The sequence below is a fragment of the Macrobrachium rosenbergii genome, chromosome 9, assembly GCF_040412425.1.
Source record: "Macrobrachium rosenbergii isolate ZJJX-2024 chromosome 9, ASM4041242v1, whole genome shotgun sequence".
Lineage (NCBI taxonomy): Eukaryota > Metazoa > Arthropoda > Malacostraca > Decapoda > Palaemonidae > Macrobrachium > Macrobrachium rosenbergii.
Window position 1 is genome coordinate 14,795,162 of NC_089749.1, and position 22,772 is coordinate 14,817,933.

At 37.9% G+C, this 22,772-nt stretch overlaps 1 protein-coding gene across 1 annotated transcript in view; it reads left to right on the plus strand.

Moving 5' to 3' along the window:
* Window positions 1-1,360: 1,360 nt before the first annotated feature.
* LOC136841483 (uncharacterized) overlaps window positions 1,361-22,772 on the plus strand; it is a 149,479-nt gene continuing 128,067 nt past the window's right edge. Inside the window, exon 1 of the mRNA XM_067108426.1 lies at window positions 1,361-1,477. Coding sequence (XP_066964527.1) covers window positions 1,411-1,477 — 67 coding nt within the window. The 5' untranslated portion in view covers window positions 1,361-1,410. The remainder of the gene's footprint in view (window positions 1,478-22,772) is intronic.

Below are 22,772 nucleotides of genomic sequence, written 5' to 3' on the forward strand. Positions count from 1 at the left end.
ATGAAAAAGTGAAAGTAAGAGAAAGCACAATGGCTTTTGCAAATTAAGTGACCATTACCATTCAGGTGAAAGAGGAGAATTAGGGAAAGGTTACTTCGACTCTACGCGATTGAAAGGCATTGCAAATATTGGAGCTTCGATCTCAAGGCTTAAGATTTTAATAGTTATATAAGGGAAAATTATGGGTTATTCCCTCCTGTACCCTTTGGAAGATTCTCTCTCTCTCTCTCTCTCTCTCTCTCTCTCTCTCTCTCTCTCTCTCTCTCTCTCTGCCTGTTGATGCCTGTTGATAGGGATACTTTTAGATTTTAGGCTTCTGAAGTCTCTCTCCCTCTCTCTCTCTCATACCTGTGCTTGTTAGCACAATGGATACCATAAGATTTTAGCCTTATGAAGTCTCTCTCTCTCTCTCTCTCTCTCTCTCTCTCTCTCTCTCTCTCTCTCTCTTATGCTTGTGTTTATCAGCACAATGGATACCATGAGATTTTGGCCTTGTCTCTCTCTCTCTCTCTCTCTCTCTCTCTCTCTCTCTCTCTCTCTCTCTCTCTCTCTCTCTCTCTCTCTCTTATGCCTGTGTTTATCAGCACAATCGATGCCTTGAGATTTTAGCCTTGTGAAGTCTCTCTCTCTCTCTCTCTCTCTCTTTATGCCTATGTTTATCAGCACAATTGATACCTTGAGATTTTAGCCTTGTGAAGTCTCTCTCTCTCGTGTCCTTATATGCAAGTCCCATTTTCCTCTTGCTTTTACCAGGACAAATTCCATGTTATAGATAAATAGCTGTGGACCAGTCAGTGTTACCACGTGATATATGTAATCTTTAACTATCTTAAAAATTGCCGATCATTGGCTGTGGAGATATTATTTACTGGTTGACAAAGTTAACGCTGTCTGTCGCTAGGGAATGTGGCACAGATCCAAACGTCAATAATATTTGACTTTGCGTTTATTTGCCATTTATACAGGTATCAATAATCATGATTGATTGGTATATTTATGTAATTTAGCATTGCAGTGTAATTTTCAATATCCCGATGGAGTTCATTGTCACTTTGTTTATTTCCTAATTTCCCAGTTTCGAAAGAGAAATCACGACACCAGAAGCATTGGCATTGATCGGATGCATTCGCCTGGTGCTTCTACTCTCTCCGATATTGCGTAAATTGCAAATGATATGATAAGTAATGAGGCAACGAGGTCAATTAGTGGTAGGTAATTAGGAATGCCCGAAAATCTTCACCGATCTGACGTCTTGGCCTTTTCTTGCTCGTGGCTGGTTGTTGAATGATGACGTCACATGTCAATGAACCAATGGCGTTGCACGCAACGCGCAGGTAGGCGGAGCCTCGTCGACTGTCGGCTTTGCACACCTTCGTAATTCTCAGGCGGGTTGGTCAGTGTGTCACAAACATGGGTTGGATGTGGAGTTACTACAAACATTGCTTGTGCCTCACCGCAGTGGCCGTCCTCTCCACAGGTTTGTTTCAAATGTTTTGTCAACTTTGGGAATATTTTTTCGTATACTCTGGCAAGGATTGTCAGTGCTCTTATCCTATTGTGTTACATGTTGACAGGTTTTTAATTAAGTTGGCGAAATTGCCAGTATTTCCTCCTGAGCATATATAACGGGCGGATGAGCCCCTGGGCTGTAGGCCAGAAGGAAACTTCAGCGGTTCCTGAAGACCGCTACGTTCAGCAGGTGGTTGAAATTGGTCAGAGAAGAACCTATGGTGAAATGTTTCTTCTGTTATTCTTTTTTACTTTTACCACCTTCCTTTTTATTGCTTGTTGTGCAATCTGATTGGTCAACTGTCTGCTGCTTTCATAGAGGGTTTAATCTCAAAATGCTCGGATTAGGTGTTTGCAAGGGAATATTGTTTAAGGTAATTATATAACAACTATGTTGTCTTTAAGGTTGGAAATTCACTTCATTAAAAAAAAAAGCCTGGTTTTACAAAGCAGATGGGATTTGTATCAACTTTGCATGCTGTATTGTTTGTAGTAGAAAATATTGCATTTAATTTTAACTTAGTGATGAAAATACTGTGGGTTTTTTAAACTTTAGCTTCAAGCTCAGCTACGCAGGTTGGGGCCATTCATAAATAACTTGTCCAAAAATATTTGAGACGAAAAGTTTGTTAGGCTTACAAGGACTTGGATTTTGTTAGGTCAGAATGTCATTTATCAAAGAATCTTAGCTGATTTTGGGATGGAAAGGCTTTAAACCAGCAAAGATCAGTTTTCATGAGCACAAACTAATGTGAATGAAGGTTAGATATGCTGCAGCACAAAATTAATCTTCAAAATGCCAGATGGTGAAGGTTCTTTGTCCTTATTTGTTTTCGGAAGTATTTAAGCAACTGATTTTATGATGGTCAATTTTCATAAACACAAACTAATGTGTATTGATGGTTAGATATGTTAAAGCACAAAATTAATTTTCGAAATGCTAGATGGTAATTATCTTTGTTCATAACTCCTTTTTTTTTCGGAATCATTTAAACAACTGTGGGTTAAAAGTTATTTCGCAGTTAATGGCACAATTTTGGCAAGATTTATATTCTGTGTTGAGGAGTAACAGGTTTTCAATTGAATAAACGTTGCAGCATCGTTAATAATATGAACGTGCTTAATGTGAGAGTTCATGTTATACTTACCTGGTTATCTAATAATTAGACCAAAGGGTAATTAGGTGTGTAGGTTTACTGCACGCCTGTGGTGTATGCAGATGGTCTAGTTTCTGTATGTGCTACCAAATGTAGTTTAACTTTAGTTCACCCAAAGAAAAACATATATACAAGTGTCCAGCCTCCGTAGGAAATTTGCATGCAAAGTCGTATCGCCTGTGATTGTATCGTCGGCCACTTTTTTTCCCGTTGGCGTACACAAAGATGACCATTGAAGACTTTGCTTGAAAGGCTGGAAGGAATTGCGATCTATGAAGTTATTCATCGCCTTGAGGAAACACTTTATATATTGATGCATTTATTACTGTAGTATCCATTTCTAACATGTTTTGTTAGTGGAAGTCCTTTACGAACTTTGTCACTCCATTTTAAGGGATTTTTGTAGGTTTTCCATCTTTTGCCCTAATTGCTGGTTTGGGGGGGAAATCTCAATACTGATACATTTGTCTACGGGCTTTGAGTATCAAGAGAATATTAGTCATGGCCTTTCCTTTGCCTTTTATTTTGTTTGCTTTGAAGCTAGCTGTAAAAATCAGCTGCAGATGACAATGAAGTTTCCATCTTGTCTTTAATTAACCTTTGTTATTACCACAAACAGTAAATACATCAGTAAATACATCTCTGTATTTTCGAGTTTATTATCGAAAAGAATTTCCAGAAATCTCATTCTAGCATCACAATCTTGTATAATTTTGCTAAGAGATAATAGATTACTCTCTCCATATATGAAAGCAAGAACTCTATAGTAGCATAGAATTTCAGCGACGAGTCTCCAATTAGCCAATCACGGTTGGCTGCAGCGTTATCGACTGTGGATATTTACCGTCAGCCCTAAAATATGACAGTACCTATTTAGTCAAGAGAAAGGTCAGAATACTCAGTGTTACACTGGAGCTATCTGCTCTGCACCAGCTGGAGAGAAAGAGTATTAAGATTAATATTTGCTTTATGAGTTGTTTACGACCGAAGCTTACCTGTTAAAGGTGGCGTTTTTGGTCAATTACGTTGAGGTATTGTCTGCTGGGAGCGTCATTCGTTCGCGGTCGTGTCGAAGAGTCCTGGTCTGTGGATTTAGGCTTCGGTGGAAGGGGCTGGTTTCGAAATAAGTTCGAAGTCTTGAGTCACTTCGATCTATGGTTAAGACGTTACTCGCTATGGTGAACTCAGATTGCATATACACTTTATATAGTATCACGCATACAGAGTATACAGGCTGAGCCTGTGTTAGTTACTTGATCTGCAGCTAATTATCTACTTGCCAGAGAAGAATGATTGCATTTATATTTTGGCTGGGATACTCTCGTAGCTTTAAGACATAATATTTGAAGTAAAAGAAGACTGCAAAGAACTAGTTTGTGATATTCCAGGACTAACAATAAGCAGTTGTATATTTTGTATTACTTTGCGTGGTTTCTAATGTGTGCATAAATCATCAGCGCCGTACTTAACTTTCATAAACATTAAATCCTTGTTAGCACTGGTAATAAAACTAGAGTAGTTTCGAGGGAGGTACTCTACTAATTTAATTTAGCTGATGCACATTTAATGACTCCCTTTACTGGCTTACCTCAAAAGTTATGCAAGAAATCCGTACCATTACCCCTAGGAATTCCTTAGTGTAATCGGTTGTTGTCACTCTTTCAAGGTGTGCACCTTTTATATTTTATTAACACATGCCGAAGTGATTTTTCATTTCAATGACAGATCTGCACACCTGCTCAGAATGTTACATTTTTTTAAAACCTCACTTTCCTTATTTCATTCCGTCATCTTGCACCAAAGTCTTACTAGTGATACAATCATAGCACAAAAAAGGTTTTATTTTTAAGAGTTGCATAAACTTATCGAAGCTTGGTTCCAACATATTTCTTAAGCCCCTTGGGAAAAAGATTACTCAGTAAAGCATTTCAGAAGTGTTTGCAATGCTTAGTAAAGGTTAACACTGCAGTGGGATTGTATATAGTACCGATTAGATATGGCAACTTTCTCTGGTCCTTGTGCCAATGCTTTCTCATGTACATGCATCAGTAGAAAAGCACTTGTCTACAGAATATAAAATCTAAATAATTCTTAAAGCGCGTTGTTCAACATGATTGATTATACAAGTGCACAAGGGTCTATATAGCATTGCGTTCTTGTTGATGACTGGGTGAATTCTGCGTTTGCACCGTATGCGACCATGTTGAATGACCTAGTTAGATGTTTTGCTGCTTACATGCTCTCTGAATGGAAATTCCAGTTTGCCCTTTTTGCCGTTTTCGTTTGTGATTTAAGAGTTTCAAAATAAGCTATACTTTCATTTACCCCCATTTTAGATCCCTTTAAGCCTTTTATATACTTTTTAGATAAATTTTAGCTTTGCCGTAAAATCAGTAATGTGTGACTAGCAAGGCTTCGAATCTGCCATGCAAGTTCGACCTTGCAGTTTTAAGACGTCATTGCATGCTCTTGGGTTACACTGGAGTTTTTTTTTATTTTTTTTCTTCGTTCAGTTGATGACAAGGCAGAAATTTTAGTCTTCAAGCGGAGCCTAAAGCTCTGTAATAAGGCAGATTTTAATGCCAGTATCGAAATGATCCTCTATAAATAGGTCTGCCCACAACCTCTGGCGTATCGGTTTTGAAATTTCTGCCGTTTTTATGACCCCTTCGAGTCATCTTTAAACTCCTTGAGTTGAACAGTTGAAGTAGGCATTCCAACTCTTTGCTTTGAAGTAAATTACTTTTACCAGCGCAGGTGGCCCAGTTAACGCTCGACGGGGGGTTACCCAAAATGGTAATGAACTTGCCCGCTGCTGTCTCTGTAATTTCGGGTCATGTTGACCGAACGGTGCCGGGCACAGGGATTTAACAAGGAAAGTGAAAGTGTTGCAAGTTGTTGCTTAGTGGTGCTCGTGTTGTTCTTTTGCAACAATAATTGTCTTGAATATTTTGTGAATCTTGTAAATCCCGATAACCTTGTGCCGGATCGGCTGCGTGTCCTCTGCAACCACCACCCCCCGCCCACCCTCCCTCCCCCTTTCGGCTCGGCGGGTGGTTCTTGGTGTCGCAAGCTCGGTTCTCCATAGTTGGATCTAAATACAACTTAAAGATGAAATCGAATACAGTATTCTTAGCTACAATTCCTTTCTGGGGAAAAAAATGTTCTGACCAGTTTCTTTTGCACAAGCATTCTAAACCGTCTATGTACAGAAATTTGTGCATCATTAAACTTTTCGACCACATACAGCAATTTTATCTCAGAATGATTACTTAATGATGACTGGGTACTCTGCGGGGTATATTGGTTTCTTTTGTAAAGGTTACCTGAACATCGTATCGTCTTGTCTTCGTAACTCTTGAAGGAGTTCTCAGATGGAGGTGCCATTGAGGCAGTGATTCAACGATTTTCGGTCGTCTACAGCTCTGTCCAAAAGCGCTCTTGTACAGTAATCCTTGATGGAGAACGATTTACAGAGAAAATGTACTTTGGTAAATTTGGCAGCGTAAATTTAGCAAATGCTGTCTCAAAAATCAAGAGATTTACCGAAATTGTACCCTCGACCATTCCTGACTTCATATATTAGTATTTCATTATTTATTAATCTATGAATTTATCTTTTCTTTCCTTTGTAATAACTGATCTCTTCTTTCTGTATATCCTATTATCTTCTGTAACTTCTTTCAAATGAACACCACATTCTTTGGGAGCTTGAATTTCAAGTCAGTGGCCCCTTTGGTGGGCTTGTTCCATACGAATAGGGGTTTATCTTCTGAATAATAATAATTTCAGGTCTCCAATTTTTCATAACGGATAAATTAAGGATTACTGGTTAAAAGAAAAGTAATTTTCCTCTAAGACGGAAATGTAGCCTCGGTCATAAATTCTTTAGTGACTTTCGTGGACTGTGAATGAATGACTGACTTTTACGAATATAGTTCTCTGTTTTCTGTGGTTACCAAAAAGTAGACTGTCAGTTTTTTTCATTTTCAAAATTGGGCTTGAAGTAAAAGGCCTATTCGTTCTTTCCGGCACGGCAGGATTACACGTTATGACCGATAAATTACGCTAGAAGGCAGCTGTCGCAGTTCCGGTACAAGGAATGTGTCTGTTATCTTTTTTTTATGCATGAAAGCCCAAAGTGTTTTTCGTGTGTATTGACGTATGACTACGGTTTTTACGTACGGTTATTTCGCCAAGTTTTGTTATCCATAACCTGGAAATTAATATTCTCTGTGAATGTAGATTAACTAATATTTTGATAGTCAAAAGACCTGTTTTAGTAACTATTGTAATAATCAAAAGACCTGTTCAGTATTTCAGAGTTAAATCGAAATGGAGAATGTATCCGATATAACTTTAGATTATTTTGCAAGCTTTCGTCCATTTGAAATTATTTTGAAAGTAAAACCACCTGTTTTAGTATTTCTGGGTTATAAATCGAAAGGTGACATTTTTCTGATATAACGTTAGTTTATTTAGCGAGCTACTGTACATATGTCGAAGACCAATTTTCATCGAATTTCCAAACAATTTAATTCACTGAATTATAGAGTGAAACTTCTGTTAAAAAAAAATAAAAAGTCTGGAGTAAAAACTAAAATTTTTTCAAGAATTTAGACACGTGATCGTCTACATAAAGCAATTCTGATAAGTACCCCGGAGTCATTTTCATAAACCAGAATATCTTTTGAGGCACGTGTGAGCAGTTAAGGTGAGAGGGGGAAAGATTTTGGGGGCGGGCGAGAGAGAGAGATTATAGTCTACCTTGACCCAAGATGTCAACTAAGAGGGTATCGCGTCTAGATAATCCCTGATGGAGGTGGAAGAAAGTATGTTTATTCGGCAGTGAGACGATCCATTATTTTTATAGATAGATACTGCTAGACTTTGATTCTTATGTTTTTTCTAGTTTCAAAGTATTTCGATCTAGAGAATCTGCTGTACCAAGTAGGCAGAAGCGGCAGCGTGACGGAAAAAGTTGCTGAATTAATGAATGGGAGCTTAGGATTCAGAGCTGGGTAGAAAACTTGTCTAACGGGTTTTCATCTAACCAGTCCAGATCACTTTTTTTTCTGTATCCAGTAGGCTAAGCAATCTATTCTTGTTTTGGGGCTTATACATGCACAGGTGAAATTTGAATGGTTGCTTGGGTGGTCCCGTGCCCAATCATTGCAGGTGTGTTGATCTACGAATTTGATGAAGGACCAGGAGACCTTGGATTTTGATGGTGTATGTGGCGTCTTTACAAAACATCTGATGTAAGTTTTATTATGAACTGGCTTTGTTTGGTTGGTCTGAATATTAAAAAGTTAACAAGTTTAGGCACTTATGAAGGTTTCTCGATTTACTGCCATTTTGACATGGGCTCGAAACTAGTCGTGATGTTAATGAATGAGCTCAAGCCTCTTTAAAGTCTCCAAATTTTTTGTTACGTGTTTACTACTTCGGATATTTTTAAGGGGTAACTGCTAAATATTAATAACTGCTCAGGGTGTAGGTTAATTGATTAACTGGCTAGTCTCCATTTTTACCAATTTTTTTAAGGAATGGTGCATTATAAACATGTACTGGCTATTAAAAGATACAAGCAAATGAATCACAAAAGGAGTCATTAAAGAAGGGGTCTGGTGCTAGCTGCAACAGGTCATAATAGGACTAGACTGTCAACAGATGAGTGGACGACTGCGCACTTTTCTGCATTCTTCTTAAGGGGAGGTCGGTGGGAGCGTGAGAGGTTATAGCCGATTTCACCAGTTGAATTTACTTTCAGTGAAGCTTTGATTCTAGAGATACCAGGTAGATAAGATGCCAGTGAAGCTTTGATTCTGGAGATAACAGGTAGATAAGATGCCAGTGAAGCTTTGATTCTAGAGATAACAGGTAGATAAGATGCCAGTGAAGCTTTGATTCTAGAGAAAAGGTAGATAAGATGCAATGAAGCTTTGATTCTAGAGATAACAGGTAGATAAGATGCCAGTGAAGCTTTGATTCTAGAGATAACAGGTAGATAAGATGCCAGTGAAGCTTTGATTCTAGAGATAACAGGTATATAAAATGCCAGTGAAGCTTTGATTCTAGAGATAACAGGTAGATAAGATGCCAGTGAAACTTTGATTCTAGAGATAACTGGTAGCTAAAATGCCAGTGAAGCTTTGATTCTAGAGATACCAGGTAGATAAGATGCCAGTGAAGCTTTGATTCTAGAGATACCAGGTAGATAAGATGCCAGTAAAGCTTTGATTCTAGAGATAACAGGTAGATAAGATGCCAGTGAAGCTTTGATTCTAGAGATGTGAGATGTAGATAAGATGGCAGTGAAGCTGTGATTCTAGAGATAACAGGTAGATAAGATGCCAGTGAAGCTTTGATTCTAGAGATAACAGGTAGATAAGATACCAGTGAAGCTTTGATCCTAGAGATAACAGGTAGATAAGATGCCAGTGAAACTGATTCTAGAGGGAACAGGTAGATAAAATGCCAGTGAAGCTTTGATTCTAGAGATAACAGGTAGATAAGATGCCAGTGAAGCTTTGATTCTAGAGATAACAGGTAGATAAGATACCAGTGAAGCTTTGATTCTAGAGATGACAGGTAGATAAGATACCAGTGAAACTGTGATTCTAGAGATAACAGGTAGATAAGATGCCAGTGAAGCTGTGATTCTAGAGATAACAGGTAGATAAGATGCCAGTGAAGCTGTGATTCTAGAGATAACAGGTAGATAAGATGCCAGTGGTAACTCAAATAGTCTTGCGTTGTCTTTGCTTTAGGAGATGAGGTTATGGGAGGTTATTAAAGTGAAAGAAGAGTGTTTTAACAAAATCGTCCTCCGTAGGAGGTTAGCGCCGTTAGTGCACCTCATGCGGTGCGCTGTAGGCATATTAATTAAGGTTCTTTGCGGCGTCCCTTCGGCCCCTAGCTTCAACCCCTTTCGTTTCTTTTACTGTACCTCTGTTCATATTCTCTTTCTTCCATCTTACTTTCCACCCTCTTCTAACAACTGATCCAACGAGGTTTTCCTCCAGTTACACCTTACAAGCCTTTTTACTATCAATTTCCACTTCATCGCTGAATGACCTGATAGGTCCCAGCGATTGGCCTCTGGCTTAAAATCTATATTTTATCTACAAGATCGTCAGCTTATATTTTGGGAAAAGCTGCGATACCACATTCAAAATCTACAATAATAAAGTTATCAAAAAAGTGTGAAATAGTTATTTATCCTCGAGTTACGAACAAGTGGGTAAATCATATCGCTATAGTTTTTGCTCATCATAGGAGTGGTGTACGTGTGCACCACTGTATTTTTTTTTTTTTTTCTGTGGCGTAGCGTCGTTCAACGCTTAGGAGACCAAGCTTCATCACTTTCTTCCCTCCAGGTGACACTACAGATTGCCAACAAAAGGTGTGATTTTGGTTTGCTGGTAGCGATTTACAGTAACTTTTATTTGTACCTATTTTCTCTTGGGGGCAGAGGGGTGCGGTGAGTGTTCGGCTCTATGGGTTTTGGCTAACATACTCTATTTAAGCTGGATATAAACAAACTTGTGGTATTACACAATGGTTAAGTGCTAATGCTAGCAAGCACTTTTTTTATTCCTAAGACCTTGTCTTGTGCAACAGAATGTGTAAGCATGTAACCTTCAAGAATAGTCATTCGTATGGGTGTACACCCATTGCTGTTTATAAGTGTGAAGTCCTTGTTGATCTATTTATATAAATTTATTTAAACTCGAAGGTAGCTGGATAGTTCTCTCTCTCTCTCTCTCTCTCTCTCTCTCTCTCTCTCTCTCTCTCTCTGTACTATACGTGGCTATATTTCTATAAACATATTTTCGACCAAACTGCGTTCCCGTTCTCCGTTATACTTCTGATCAGTATTAAAACAACGCTGTTGCCTTTGATATCTTCGACCAAACTGCATTCTCGTTCTCCGTTATTCTTCGGATCAATAGTGAAACAGCGCTGTTGCTTTTGATACAGAAATAAGACCAACAACTTACAGTATTGCGTAACTTGTCTAAACGCTCAAGTGGCTGTCATCTATATTCGGAAGCTACGATGCTTAAAAAAAAAATAAAGTTTTCAATGGCTTATTTTTTTCCCCATTTTCCATTTTGAAATCACCACCGAAATGCATACAAATACTTCAGACGAATATTGCGAAATGGGTAGTCTGTTACCTTTCATCCGGAAATTTAATAATAATAAATACCCGTAGAAGGGTAGTGCCGTCAGTGCAACTCACAGGGTGCACTGTAGACATTGATAAAGGTTCTTCCATCTTGCTAGCCACTCTCTCAACTGCGTGGTTTTCCTCTTGTTTCACCTTTCCCTTTCCAGCGCTGAATGCCCTCATAGGTCCCAGTGCTTGGCCTATGGCCTAAGCTCTATATTCCATTCCGTTCCATTTTACAGTATATTCATTTCGTTTCCCTTTAACTTAGATGCGTTTATTTCCCATTCCTAATCGCATAGTCTTAATTTCCTACTGTTTCACCCCCATAGCGGGTAGCGCCGTCAGTGCACCTCAATTGGTACACTGTGGCATTGCAAGTCTTTGCAGCGTCCCGTCGGCTAGCTGCAACCTCTTTCATTCCTTTTACTGTACCTCCGTTCATATTCTCTTCCCTCCATCTGACTTTCGAACCTCTAACAATTGTTTCAAAGTGCAACTGCGAGGTTTTCCTCATGTTACATCTTTCAAACCTTCTTACTGTCAATTTCCCTTTCAGTGCTGAATGACCTCATAGATGCCATCGCTTGGCCTTTGGCCTAAATTCTATATTCCATTCCATTCCATTCCATTCTTCTATTGTACAGTATATTCATTTTGCTTTTCTTTTTTTCCATTCCCAATCGCAGTGTCTTAATTTTCCCTACGGTTCCACAGTTATTCCTACCCATTTGTCTCAAGTTAATGGAAGTTTGAGGAACATGTTGTTAGTTATCCTTGAGGTTTACAATGTCGTGAGGGATTTGATAACTGTTGGCCCCCCGTAAGTTCATGGCAATGCTCAAGCACCGTCGCTTGTTAAGTCTCCAGTTATTGACGTCAGGACCTCAACCCCAGACGAGTTTTGTCAAGGACGGCACTTGTTCGTCGGATTTTGCTTTGCAGATTAAAAAAAAAAATGTGGTTTCTTTGACACGTAGGTTGCACGAGTCAGTCTACATAGGTCCGCCTGTTAATATAAATATTAATAGTTCAAGGACAGGTTTGGAAACGTGACACAAGGGAAGTCAGATCTAGTAATGTTCTTTAGCAAATCTTATATTTTAGAAATCAGTCTGTTAATATGAACGTTAGCTTGAGGACAGGTCAGGAAACATGACAGATAAGGCGAGGTCAGATCTAGTAATTGTTTCTGTAGCAAATCTTCGCCTATAGAGGTCATTCTGATATGAACATTAATAAGTTGAGGACAGGTTAGGAAAACTGGCAAATTAGACAAGGTCAGATCTAGTAATTGTTGCTTTACCAAGTCTTCGTCTTGACAGGTCAGTCTTAGCATTAACGATAATAACTTGAGGATAGTTAAGGAAACATGATAGGTAAGGCAAGGTCAAATCTTGTAACTGTTCCTATAGCAAGGCTTCGTTTTTTTTTTAGCTCCTCATTTGACGGGTTGGTATCGTTCTCGGCTAGCACTCTGCCGGGCCCGCGTTCGATTCCCCGACCGGCCAATGAAGAATTAGAGAAATTTACTTCTGGTGACAGAAATTCGTTTCTCGTTATAATGTGGTTCGGATTCCACAATAAGCTGTAGGTCCCGTTGCTAGGTATATAACCAATTGGTTCTTAGCCACGTAAAATGAATCTAATCCTTCGGGCCAGCCCTAGGAGAGCTGTTAACCAGCTCAGTGGTCTGGTTAAACTAAGCTATACTTAGAGATCAGTCAGTTAATATCAACATTAATAACTTTAAGGACAGATTAGGAAATATAACACCAGGCAAATTCTGCCTTCGTCTCTGGAAGCTCCATAGTTGTTTCCCAGTCGCTTATTAGAGCTTCAAGCGAGGGCAGGCGAGAGTACATGAGGAAATCTATCACTGCAATTGTGGTCTTTTAATTTTGCCGGAACCCGTTTCCGGGGTATTTATCCGTTGCCTTCCCGCAAGTTCCTCGTTATTCTGAGGTGTGCGGCCTTGCGGTGAAGGCTTAGGTTTTTGAAGGCGCCGATGGTGGCTGACGCCCTGGCGTTTTTTGTTATAAGAGGTGCCAACTTACGTTTTGTCAGTAAAGGAAAGATGAAAGTTAGTTTAGTTATATAGGACACCTAGGGGGTGCGAAGCCGGTTCCTAAGGGGTGCGAGGATGCCTGTGAATAATTAAAAGCTAAATATATTTTTATATATATACGCATATTTTTTTCTGCAAAAAAATTAAAAAAATAAATATTTTTGTAATTAATACACATCATTAACTTTCTATTTTAGCTTTTTTTATTTCAGCAATTCAGGGGGTGAGAGAGCTCACTGCTGATTTGAAAGGGGTGCATACATTGGAAAAGGTTAAGAACCTCTGCAGTTAGGTGGTTAGACATTAAAGTCACCAACTCTTTCTCTGTTGAATCATCCGCTAAAAATCAGGCGAAGGCTATGACAATCACACGTGAAGTAATGTCGATATCTCTTTTTAGATGCATACTTTAGATGTCACTACGATTTTTGGGAGCTTTTTTTAAATGAAAATTCCTTGAACTGCAAAATAATCTTCCTTGCTATGGGCTCTCATTCCTTCCACGTGGCCCTCTTTGGAAGGTTGATACTTTGTCCTTTGTTGTATGACATTGCTGGTTATTTTAGTGACTAGCTCTTTAAAAAAAAATTCCTTACGCCCTTCTGGGTTTAAGGAAAAATTACTTTTGGAATTTGGAAGATTAAGTTGAACGTTATTTGCATAAGCTAACAGAGCTGGTCCGGTTTTTTTTTTTGTTCACAGCTGGTGGCGGGTTGGGGAAGGTATCAAAGGGAAATTATGGAAAATTACTATCTGCTGTGCTTCTATTAGGACCCACTCCTCCCCCTCCCCTGTGTCGGATAAAAGACAAAACTTTATAACAATGGCGATTTATATGTTTTCAGCGAAAGTAAAATCCATACATTGCAATTGCTTGATAAGTGAAGGGTTGCCGAATTTGTTGGAAGAATGCAGCTGAAAGTAATGGCTCTCTCTCTCTCTCTCTCTCTCTCTCTCTCTCTCTCTCTCTCTCTCTCTCTCTCTCTCTCTCTCTCTCTCTCTCTCTTGGCCACACAGGAAGTGTCGTTCCTTTCCATAAATTAGAAACTGGTGATGCAAGCGCGGTCGCAAGCACTCGAGAAAATGAACGATAATATATTATTGTTTACGTAAGTAACAACCCAGAGATAGCAACTGAGATAAAGCTGTCTCTGTCTGTGCGGTTTGGCGATGTATGTTCACTATTTAACTTTTAAAATAGACAAAAGTGTAGGATTTTTTAATAATGGCCCGTGGCACTTCCGGCAGAAGGTAGAAAACACTTTCTAGTGCTTCTCTGTAGGTAGGAAGCGATGCTTTGAAATGAAAAATAAATAAATCAGTGAAACTTCCGGGTTTAAATTCTCGCAGGAACCACGCATTCACTGGACAAACGTAGCACACTGACGTAGCTTAGCTGTTCATTGAAAGCTAATTTTGTCATTCTTTCTACCTCGAATTATTTGATGTTAATATAATGAACTAGCAGTGAGGAAAGTATCTTATGGTAATGTTCTGAAAATCAAATTATTCTATAATCTTAAGAGGGACGTATCTTAGACAATTCTCTCAACCTCAAGTTATTTCCTAGTAAAATTTAAGAAGAAAGTATCTTTATAAAGATAATTCTCTAAACCTAAAATTATTTGCTATAAATATAATCGAAGAGGAAAGTACCGTATCTTGATATCTTAATGCTACTTATATAGTCTTAAGAGGGAAGTATCTTTAGATAATTCTCTCAACCTCAAATTATTTCCTATTAAAATCTAAGAAGAAAGTATCTTTTTAAAAATAATTCTGTAAACCTAAAATTATATGCAATAAATATAATCGAAGAGGAAAGTATCTTAATAAAGATAATTATGATAAATACTTGGCTGATGTCTTAACTAGATGGAGCATTCTCCTAAAGGAAGAATGTTGTGCATATCTGTGAAAAATATTATTGCATATATCTGTGCATAAACAGGAAGCGAAGAATGTATGTCGCGGTCAGTCTGTAGTGTTGGTAGTGGAAGAGGGGTTGGGAGTGGTGGGGAGGAGGGAGAGGGTGGGAGGGAGTAGGAGGTGGTGTGGGGAGGAGAGGGTTGATGAGTCTGGAAAGGGTGAGCGTAACTTCCTTGTCTTTGTCGTATTCTTTATATTCCTTTTCCGGGATTTTTTATTTTATTTTGTTTTTTTTTACTGTGAGAACTGTAAATAGTGAGGACGGAGTACCATTAGTCAGCATGATGTTCTGGAGGTAGCAGTGATTTTTAAATTTGTATTTTGAGATGTGTATTTTAGTGTAGGTCAATTTTTAATGTCAGTAAGTTCCGCATAACGAATGAGAAATTAGTTTTGAACACTTTCGTATACAGTCGTTACTACGTCAGTGTTTATAATCAGCTGTGTTTTTTTGACAAAGGTAATTAGGACAAAGTGCAGGCTTAACCGTAGTATACTAAAAGTTGTTGAAAGTGCTTATTGCTATATAGTAAGTGCTTTTTTAGTGGAGCAAGTGACCTGCCTTTCTTTTCCTAATTCCTTCTTACTTCAGTATGTGGCATTAAGATATAATTAATGAGTAAAAAGCCATAATAATGTAAATGAGACTGTATTTTTCCAATATACAAAAAAGGGGTTAAAAAACAGGGGGAGCTTTCCACTGTTTTTTTTTTAACCTCTCTTGTATTTTGGAAAAAGTCTCTCATTTACATTATTGTGGATTTTGAAAAAAATACACTCTCTCATTTACATTATTGTGGATTTTGACTCATCACTTCCAGTCACAATATAGTGATGCATCATAGATAAGATATAATTCTACAAACTGAAGAACTCGTACACATTCCGAGTTCAACAATGTGAAAGCAACATTTAAACTTAAAATAATAAGTTTTAAAACACTAGCTAGATAATTACTGTCACATCAGATTACTGCTAATTACTTTATTTATATATGCTTTCTGTAACATATTTGCTACCTATTTTTAAATTTTTTTTCACAATATCTGCATTCGCCTTCTGTTGGGAACAGCTGATTTGTCATAAACTGGAACAGCTGTCGTTGAGACTAACCAAATTTTTAAAAATTCCATTTATTGCTTTGTTTTTCTTTTTTTTTTTTTGCATGTCTGGATATCTAGCACGTCTAGTTATTCAAGGTTATATTTCTAGTCTGCTGGATTATGTAACACGAGTGCCTGTTTGTATGGCATGTAACACGAAAGTGCTTGTTTGTACACCGTGTACAAGTCACGTACATGTGAAGATGAATGGCACGCAGAATATGAGGGACTCTGGCGTTGAGGCTTTTGAAGTAGACTTTTTGTTATTAATTTTGAATTAAGGAAAAATTTCTAGGAGTTGGTTGCAAGAAGGGATTGATTTACGTTGCGAAGTAAATACGGTACTCAATTATATCAGGAAGATGTCATGGGGCAACAACTCAAAGCACGGGGTGGACTGTGGGGCATACTAAAGTTCTTTTACCTGTCCCTTCTCCCTAGTGCAACATATGTTTCTTTGTTGTACCTCCGTTCATATTCTCTTTCTTCCATCTGGCTAACCACCCTCTTCTAACAATTATTTCACAGTGCAACTGCGAGGTTTTCCTCCTGTTACACCTTTCAAACCTACCTGCTCTGTTTCCTTTCCATTTCTGAATGACCTCATAGGTTCCAGCGCTTGGCCTTTAGCCTAAACTCTATAGTATTCCATTCCATTCCAACAAATTTAAACTTACGTAGCCTTCAAGCAGCCTTCAAGCAGCCTTGAAGTAGCTCTTTCGACATAACTTGAATAGTTCATTGACACATTTTGTAATGGTCTGCTGTACCTTGGTTTAGGGACGCTATACACGCGAGTAAATTCACCTGGAAGACAGGTTGACAGGCATGAGTGAATCTAGAACGTAGTGAAGGCTGACAGTCAGTTCTCCGAAAAATAAACTGCTAGTGGTTAGGCATACAAAAATTAGGCATATGCTTCTTGAAATTTGGTTCAAAGGAATCCCAGTTTTGCTTGCAAGAAAATTGTTTATAGAGTTATTAAATTTTAGTTTAAAAGAAACGTAATTTTGTTTGTTTGAAAATAATTAGGTATATATTTATTGAAATGTAGCTTCAAAGGATTCATAATTTTGTTTGAAAAAAAATTAGACAAGTTGATTGAGTTTAGGTTCAAAAGATAATTTTGTTTGGAAAAAAAAGTTGGCATAGGGATATTAAATTTATGCTCCTTTGAACCCAATCAAAGGAGCATAACTTTGATTTAACTCGTAGATGGAATTTAGAAATGACAAAGATTGACTGGTATTTGAATTTTGTGAATCGTGATTTTGATGTAACTTAAAGAACAGTACAAACTGACGATGCTCTAACTTAGCGAATACAATATTTTTATGTAACCAAAGAACAGTACAAACTTGACGATGCTCTTAACTCTGTGCGAATAAATTTTAGCACCTAGAGGAGAGGAGAGAGAGAGAGAGAGAGAGAGAGAGAGAGAGAGAGAGAGAGAAATGAAGGTACTTTTGAGGCTGTACGATGGTCTTACACAGTGGCGAATATAATTTTTCGTATCCAGAGAGAGAGAGAGAGAGAGAGAGAGAGAGAGAGAGAGAGAGAGAGAGAGAGAGAGAGAGAGAGAGGTACCTTTAACGTAAACTGCTCCTGATATGCAACGAGAGGAAGGCAGAAATCGTCGAATCATGCTTTTTTTCTCTCTGTCTACAAGTACATGCTATCATTCTACAAGTATGTGCAGTCATCATTCTACACCCGCTTATTTGTACTCGCCTGACGTGTGATGATCTTCTCCACCAGTCATCGAGTTCGGACATTTATTTCCACGACCTTGTCGTATCATTGAATGTCTGTCTGACTGACCTTACGAGCACCACTCAAGGTAATTTTTAGCATTCTAGGTTGTGTGGGGCCGTTGTTTTTATTTTTTCCTCGTAAAGTCTGTATTAAACCTAGGAAATTTCAAGGTTTTGGGTGGGCGTGGTTTTAAGCAGTTCCTATTTTTTTTTCTAGTTCCGTGGTTTTTTTTTTAATTAGGCGATTCATAAATTGTGGTTTTTCAGGAATGCTAATGTCTGGTGTACAGATTCTCTTGTCAGTTACAAGGGTAATTTAATTATGAGGACAAGTAACAGCTGCCGCTTTGCAACGTAATATAATTGATTGTGAGTCAGATGTAGCGAGAAATAATCGCAGACCTGTGAAAATAGAAAATTCCTTTTGGAATGTTAATTTCCTTTGTCGTTTTTCAAGGACTTAATGAGGACAAGACCTTAGCCCTAGGTATACTGGCTTACCGCGAAACTATTGCTAAGCACGGAAATTTGTTTTGCCTTATTATATTGAAAGGTCTCGCCCATTTTGTCCGGTTGAGCTGGCACGCCATAGGGGACTTCTGAAGGCTGGACAAGACAAAAAAAATTACCGTCGATAAAATCTCTGATATCTTGCATATTTTTTTTAGCTAGTTTCTTGAGCTGCTGCACCACTTCAGACGTTAGGATCGTTGATATTTTTATTTACAGTATTTTTTTGGTAAGGGCTAATGTCAGGAGATTCTCAGAATACAATGATTAATTGTAAGCTTGTGTATTGCCCTGGTGTTTACTGAGCTGGATACGTTCGTTACATCAAAACCTGATGACTTAGCTAGAACATATTGCAGATGTTGGAATGTAAAATTCATCTAGTAGGGTATTCTAGGATTGTTCTTTTGTGTAACTCAGAATTATTCCACTTTCATTATTATTATTATTATTATTATTATTATTATTATTATTATTATTATTATTATTATTATTCAGAAAAAAAACTCTATTCATATGAAACAATCCCCCAGGTGCGATTGACTTGAAATTCGAGCTTCCAAAGAATATGGTGTTCATGGGAAAAATGTAACGGAAGGTAATAGGAAATACAGAAAGAAGACTTTGTTAGAAAAATTTGCTGTCAGTTCTACAGTAGCAGAAATAATAATTTTAAATTCACTTTTCAAGAGAGTTGATGTTTTCAACAACAATCAATCCCTTCACATGGTTTCAGTCAGTGACAATAAGTACAAAGACCAGGGTTATATTGAAGGATTGTTCTTTTGAATAACTAAGAAGGGTTCAGCTTGCTTTATTATTATTATTATTATTATTATTATTATTATTATTATTATTATTATTATTATTATTATTATTATTATTATTCAAGTGAACCCTATTCACATGAACAAGCCCACAGGGGCAGCTGACTTTAAATTCAAGCTTCCAAATAATGTGGTGTTCATTTGAAAGTAACAGGTGATAGGGAGTGCAGAAAATTTTTTTAGTCAAGTCTGTACTAATATCAATATAATTATTAACGTCACTTTCAGGTGTTGATAGTTTCAATAACTACAAATCCCTTCACACGGTTTCAGTCAGTAACAGTGACTAAGTACATAAACGAGTCTAAATGGGTATCCCGCGTTACCACCTCCTCCTCTCCCGCCCCCCGACGCCAGGGTTGTTACAAGTTAACCTTGACTGGCAGCCATCAGGAACTCGTAAATCCAACTTGAAAGACGTGCATGAGGATTACAAGGATTACACGACGACTTGTCATTATCACTTTGTTGTAGGGAGGAAGGAAGGAAGTAAGTTTCGAAGGGAAGGTCATAGGTCATCGTGGTCACGGAAACGAATGAATAAGGAATCACTGATTACTTTGCCTGGCGTGCCTTGAACTGCTGAGACAGGTTTTTTGCTTTTTATTGCTTTTGATTTTTAGCGAGGTGACGTGTTTTGTATGGGGTTAAGTTACTGATTTTTTTTAAGAACTTCAGCCATTAAATACTAATGTAAGTGTATAGCTTTACTTATGGATAAAGCAGTTTTTAATATTGGAGGCTGAATCAGGTTTCATCTCAAACTGTACTTTTAGGAAAGCTATTCCAGTAAAGTTTTTCGTCTGAAACTCTGCTTTTCCTAAAGCTTTACCAGTACAGTTTCAAACTTTACTTTTCCTGAAGCTATTCTAGTAGTTCCATCCGTAACTTCACTTTTCATAAAACTTTTCCAGTAAAGTTTCACCTGAAACTTCACTTTTAGGAAATTTCTCCATTAAAGGTTCCTATGAAACGTGACTCTCCTAAAGCTTTAAAATAAAGTTTAATCTGAAACTTTACTTTTAGCTTTTCCAGTCAGACCAAACTTTACTTTTCTTGAAACTATTCCAGTAGTTCCATCCGAAACTTCACTTTTCATAAAACTTTTCAAGTAAAGTTTCACTTGAAACTTTACTGTTAGGAAATTTCTCCATTAAAGTTTCCTATGAAACCTTATTCTCCCAAAGCTTTAAAATGAAGTTTAATCTGAAATTTTACTTTTAGAAAAGCTTTTCCAGTCAAACCAAACTTTAAGTAAAGCTTTTCCAGTAAAGTTTCATCTGAAACTTTATTTTTAGGAAAGCTTTCCAGTAAAGTTTCACTGAAACTAGACTCTCCTAAAGCTTTTCCAGTAAAGTGCCATCTGAAACAGTTTATCCTAAATATTTTCGCGCAGGATTTTATCAATCATGAGATACTGATATCAGCTAGAAGCATTCCTCACTAACTTACTAATTCAAGGGACACTACAGAAACAGGCATGATTTTTAAAGCTTGGCCAAGATTCTGAAATCCATTCTACTAAAAAGTGTCAGCTTTAAGTTGAATCAAGTCAGTGGAATTGGCTTCAGTCTAGCCCAGTGGTTCTGAAACCGGGGTGGGGGTAATGAAGCCGTTTCTTGGGGGCAACGAGGCACTTTAATTCCATTTTGTAATAAAAGGAACAATGTTTTAATTTTAGTTTTTTGTCAAAGGAACAATGTCTAAAATCTAAATTCTTTAGAAACATTTAACGCGTAAAACTTACTAGTAGTACTATATTGTAACAATGCTAATGATATTCCCATCTGCTTAGAAATTCCCGTGCTGTTGTGGAATCTAAGAGCAATGAAAAACTACAGATTCCGAATCCTGCTGATAGCGCTAAAGGCTATGTACATCAAATCCCGTATCAATCACGGTACGAATTCTATGTATTTCTTGAGACTTGAGCGAAAGTAAAATTAATTCTTATTTATAAAATGCATTAGGTTAGAAATTAAGCATTCCAATACTTTTAACTTCAAATAACTGAAGAGGAATGGGCTAGGGGTAATGGCGATCGTCACACCATTGCCGGGGGTAACGATACCGGCAAATTTTTTAACCACTGGTCTAGCCCACCCCACGAAAAGAAAAGATTTAAGGAAATATTTAGGGGAACCTCTAAGGAATAATTGTCAGGGAGGTTGGCGGTGAAAGGGGTTTGGCTTAACCTCACAGGAAGTAATGCAGAACAGTAATAAGATATTTCCCCTGTAGTTAGAGCACGATGTATTTCTATGGAATGACGTGATTTCTTCCACAGACGAGGGCAAATTTTTATCTAACATTTCTCTTGACTTTGTGGGAATCAAATATGGATTTTCAGGTACCTCCTACCTTCTCATTTTGAGAGTTTAGCAGAAGTATTTCTTTTCATCTAGAAAACTCTTGAAGGAATCCATTACCGTTTATGTTAGCAAAAATAACTCATTTATTTCATTATAAGATTTATTTCAACTTTCAGTTACACAATATTTGAGTAGCTGTTTGGTTGGCAGATTAGAATATTTGATATATTCTCATGTAGGGCCACAATTCAGTAGTTCTAACAACGGACAGAGGAATTTATACCTTGGTATGAAAGTCACAGTTAAGACAGTTTCAACGAAGGAAACTAGCATTTTGGGTTAATACTTTTAGAGGCACAATTAAAGATGGTTTTAACGAAGACACAACATCGGAGACAGTCATTGCCATTGCCCTCAGGGGCCTGAAATTCAAAGATAGTCTAAAGCCAAAGGATCACTGCTGATCACTTGATTGATCACTTTTACTAATTTTCATCATGAGCAAAACAAGCTTCGCTTGGCCTTTATCATTACCAAAGGTGATCGGATCTTGTTGCCCTTTCTCTCTCTCTCTCTCTCTCTCTCTCTCTCTCTCTCTCTCTCTCTCTCTCTCTCTCTCTCTCTCTCCGGGACTCAAACGGCTTTCAAAGGCTTAATTAAAAAGCGTAAGTCTTGTTTTTATGGGCGAATTTGAAGACTATTTTAGAGAAAGTGATATTGGAGTTTCATAACGATTTGTTTGTTCATTTTCTTTGCAATTTAACTGACTTAGTAAAGAACGTAACTCACTCTCTCTCTCTCCTCTCTCTCTCTCTCTCTCTCTCTCTCTCTCTCTCTCTCTCTCTCTCTCTCTCTAGTTCGTGCTTGTTAATGAAATGTTCCACGATGTGTTTCTTATCGAATTTCCGGTTTAAATTTCTCGGGACATTTTGTCGACTGTCGGTTACTTTTGTGATACTGGTTATACTGAATTCACTCTCGCTTTTTATCTCGTATTGAGAAGTTTTAATGTTGATAAGAACGTTAAGAGAAAGTATGAAGGGGTCTCAAGGCGTCTTTGGCATTGTTCCATTCAACAGCTAATGAATGTGCTTTCATTGTCTCGAGTAGTTTTAAGCCTCGCACTGAGACACTGAGCGTTGAGTTTTTATTCACACCAGAAATTGTAGACTAAACTTAAGGCTTAAGCACTTTATCTTCGTCAGTATACAGGTATTTTGGCCATTTGTTCACTGTAAAAGGTTAAAAAAAAAATTCACGCAGCCCACGCGAGGGAGAGGAACGAAAGCTTGTATTGCTCTCTCTCCCTAGCTACAAAGGGAGCAATGAAAGGTCACCACCGGCAGGATGCACCACAAAGAGCGTCAGACGCTGGCGGGGAAAGTGGGTGCTCTTATCCCGTATAAGACGTTTCAGAAAGCTGT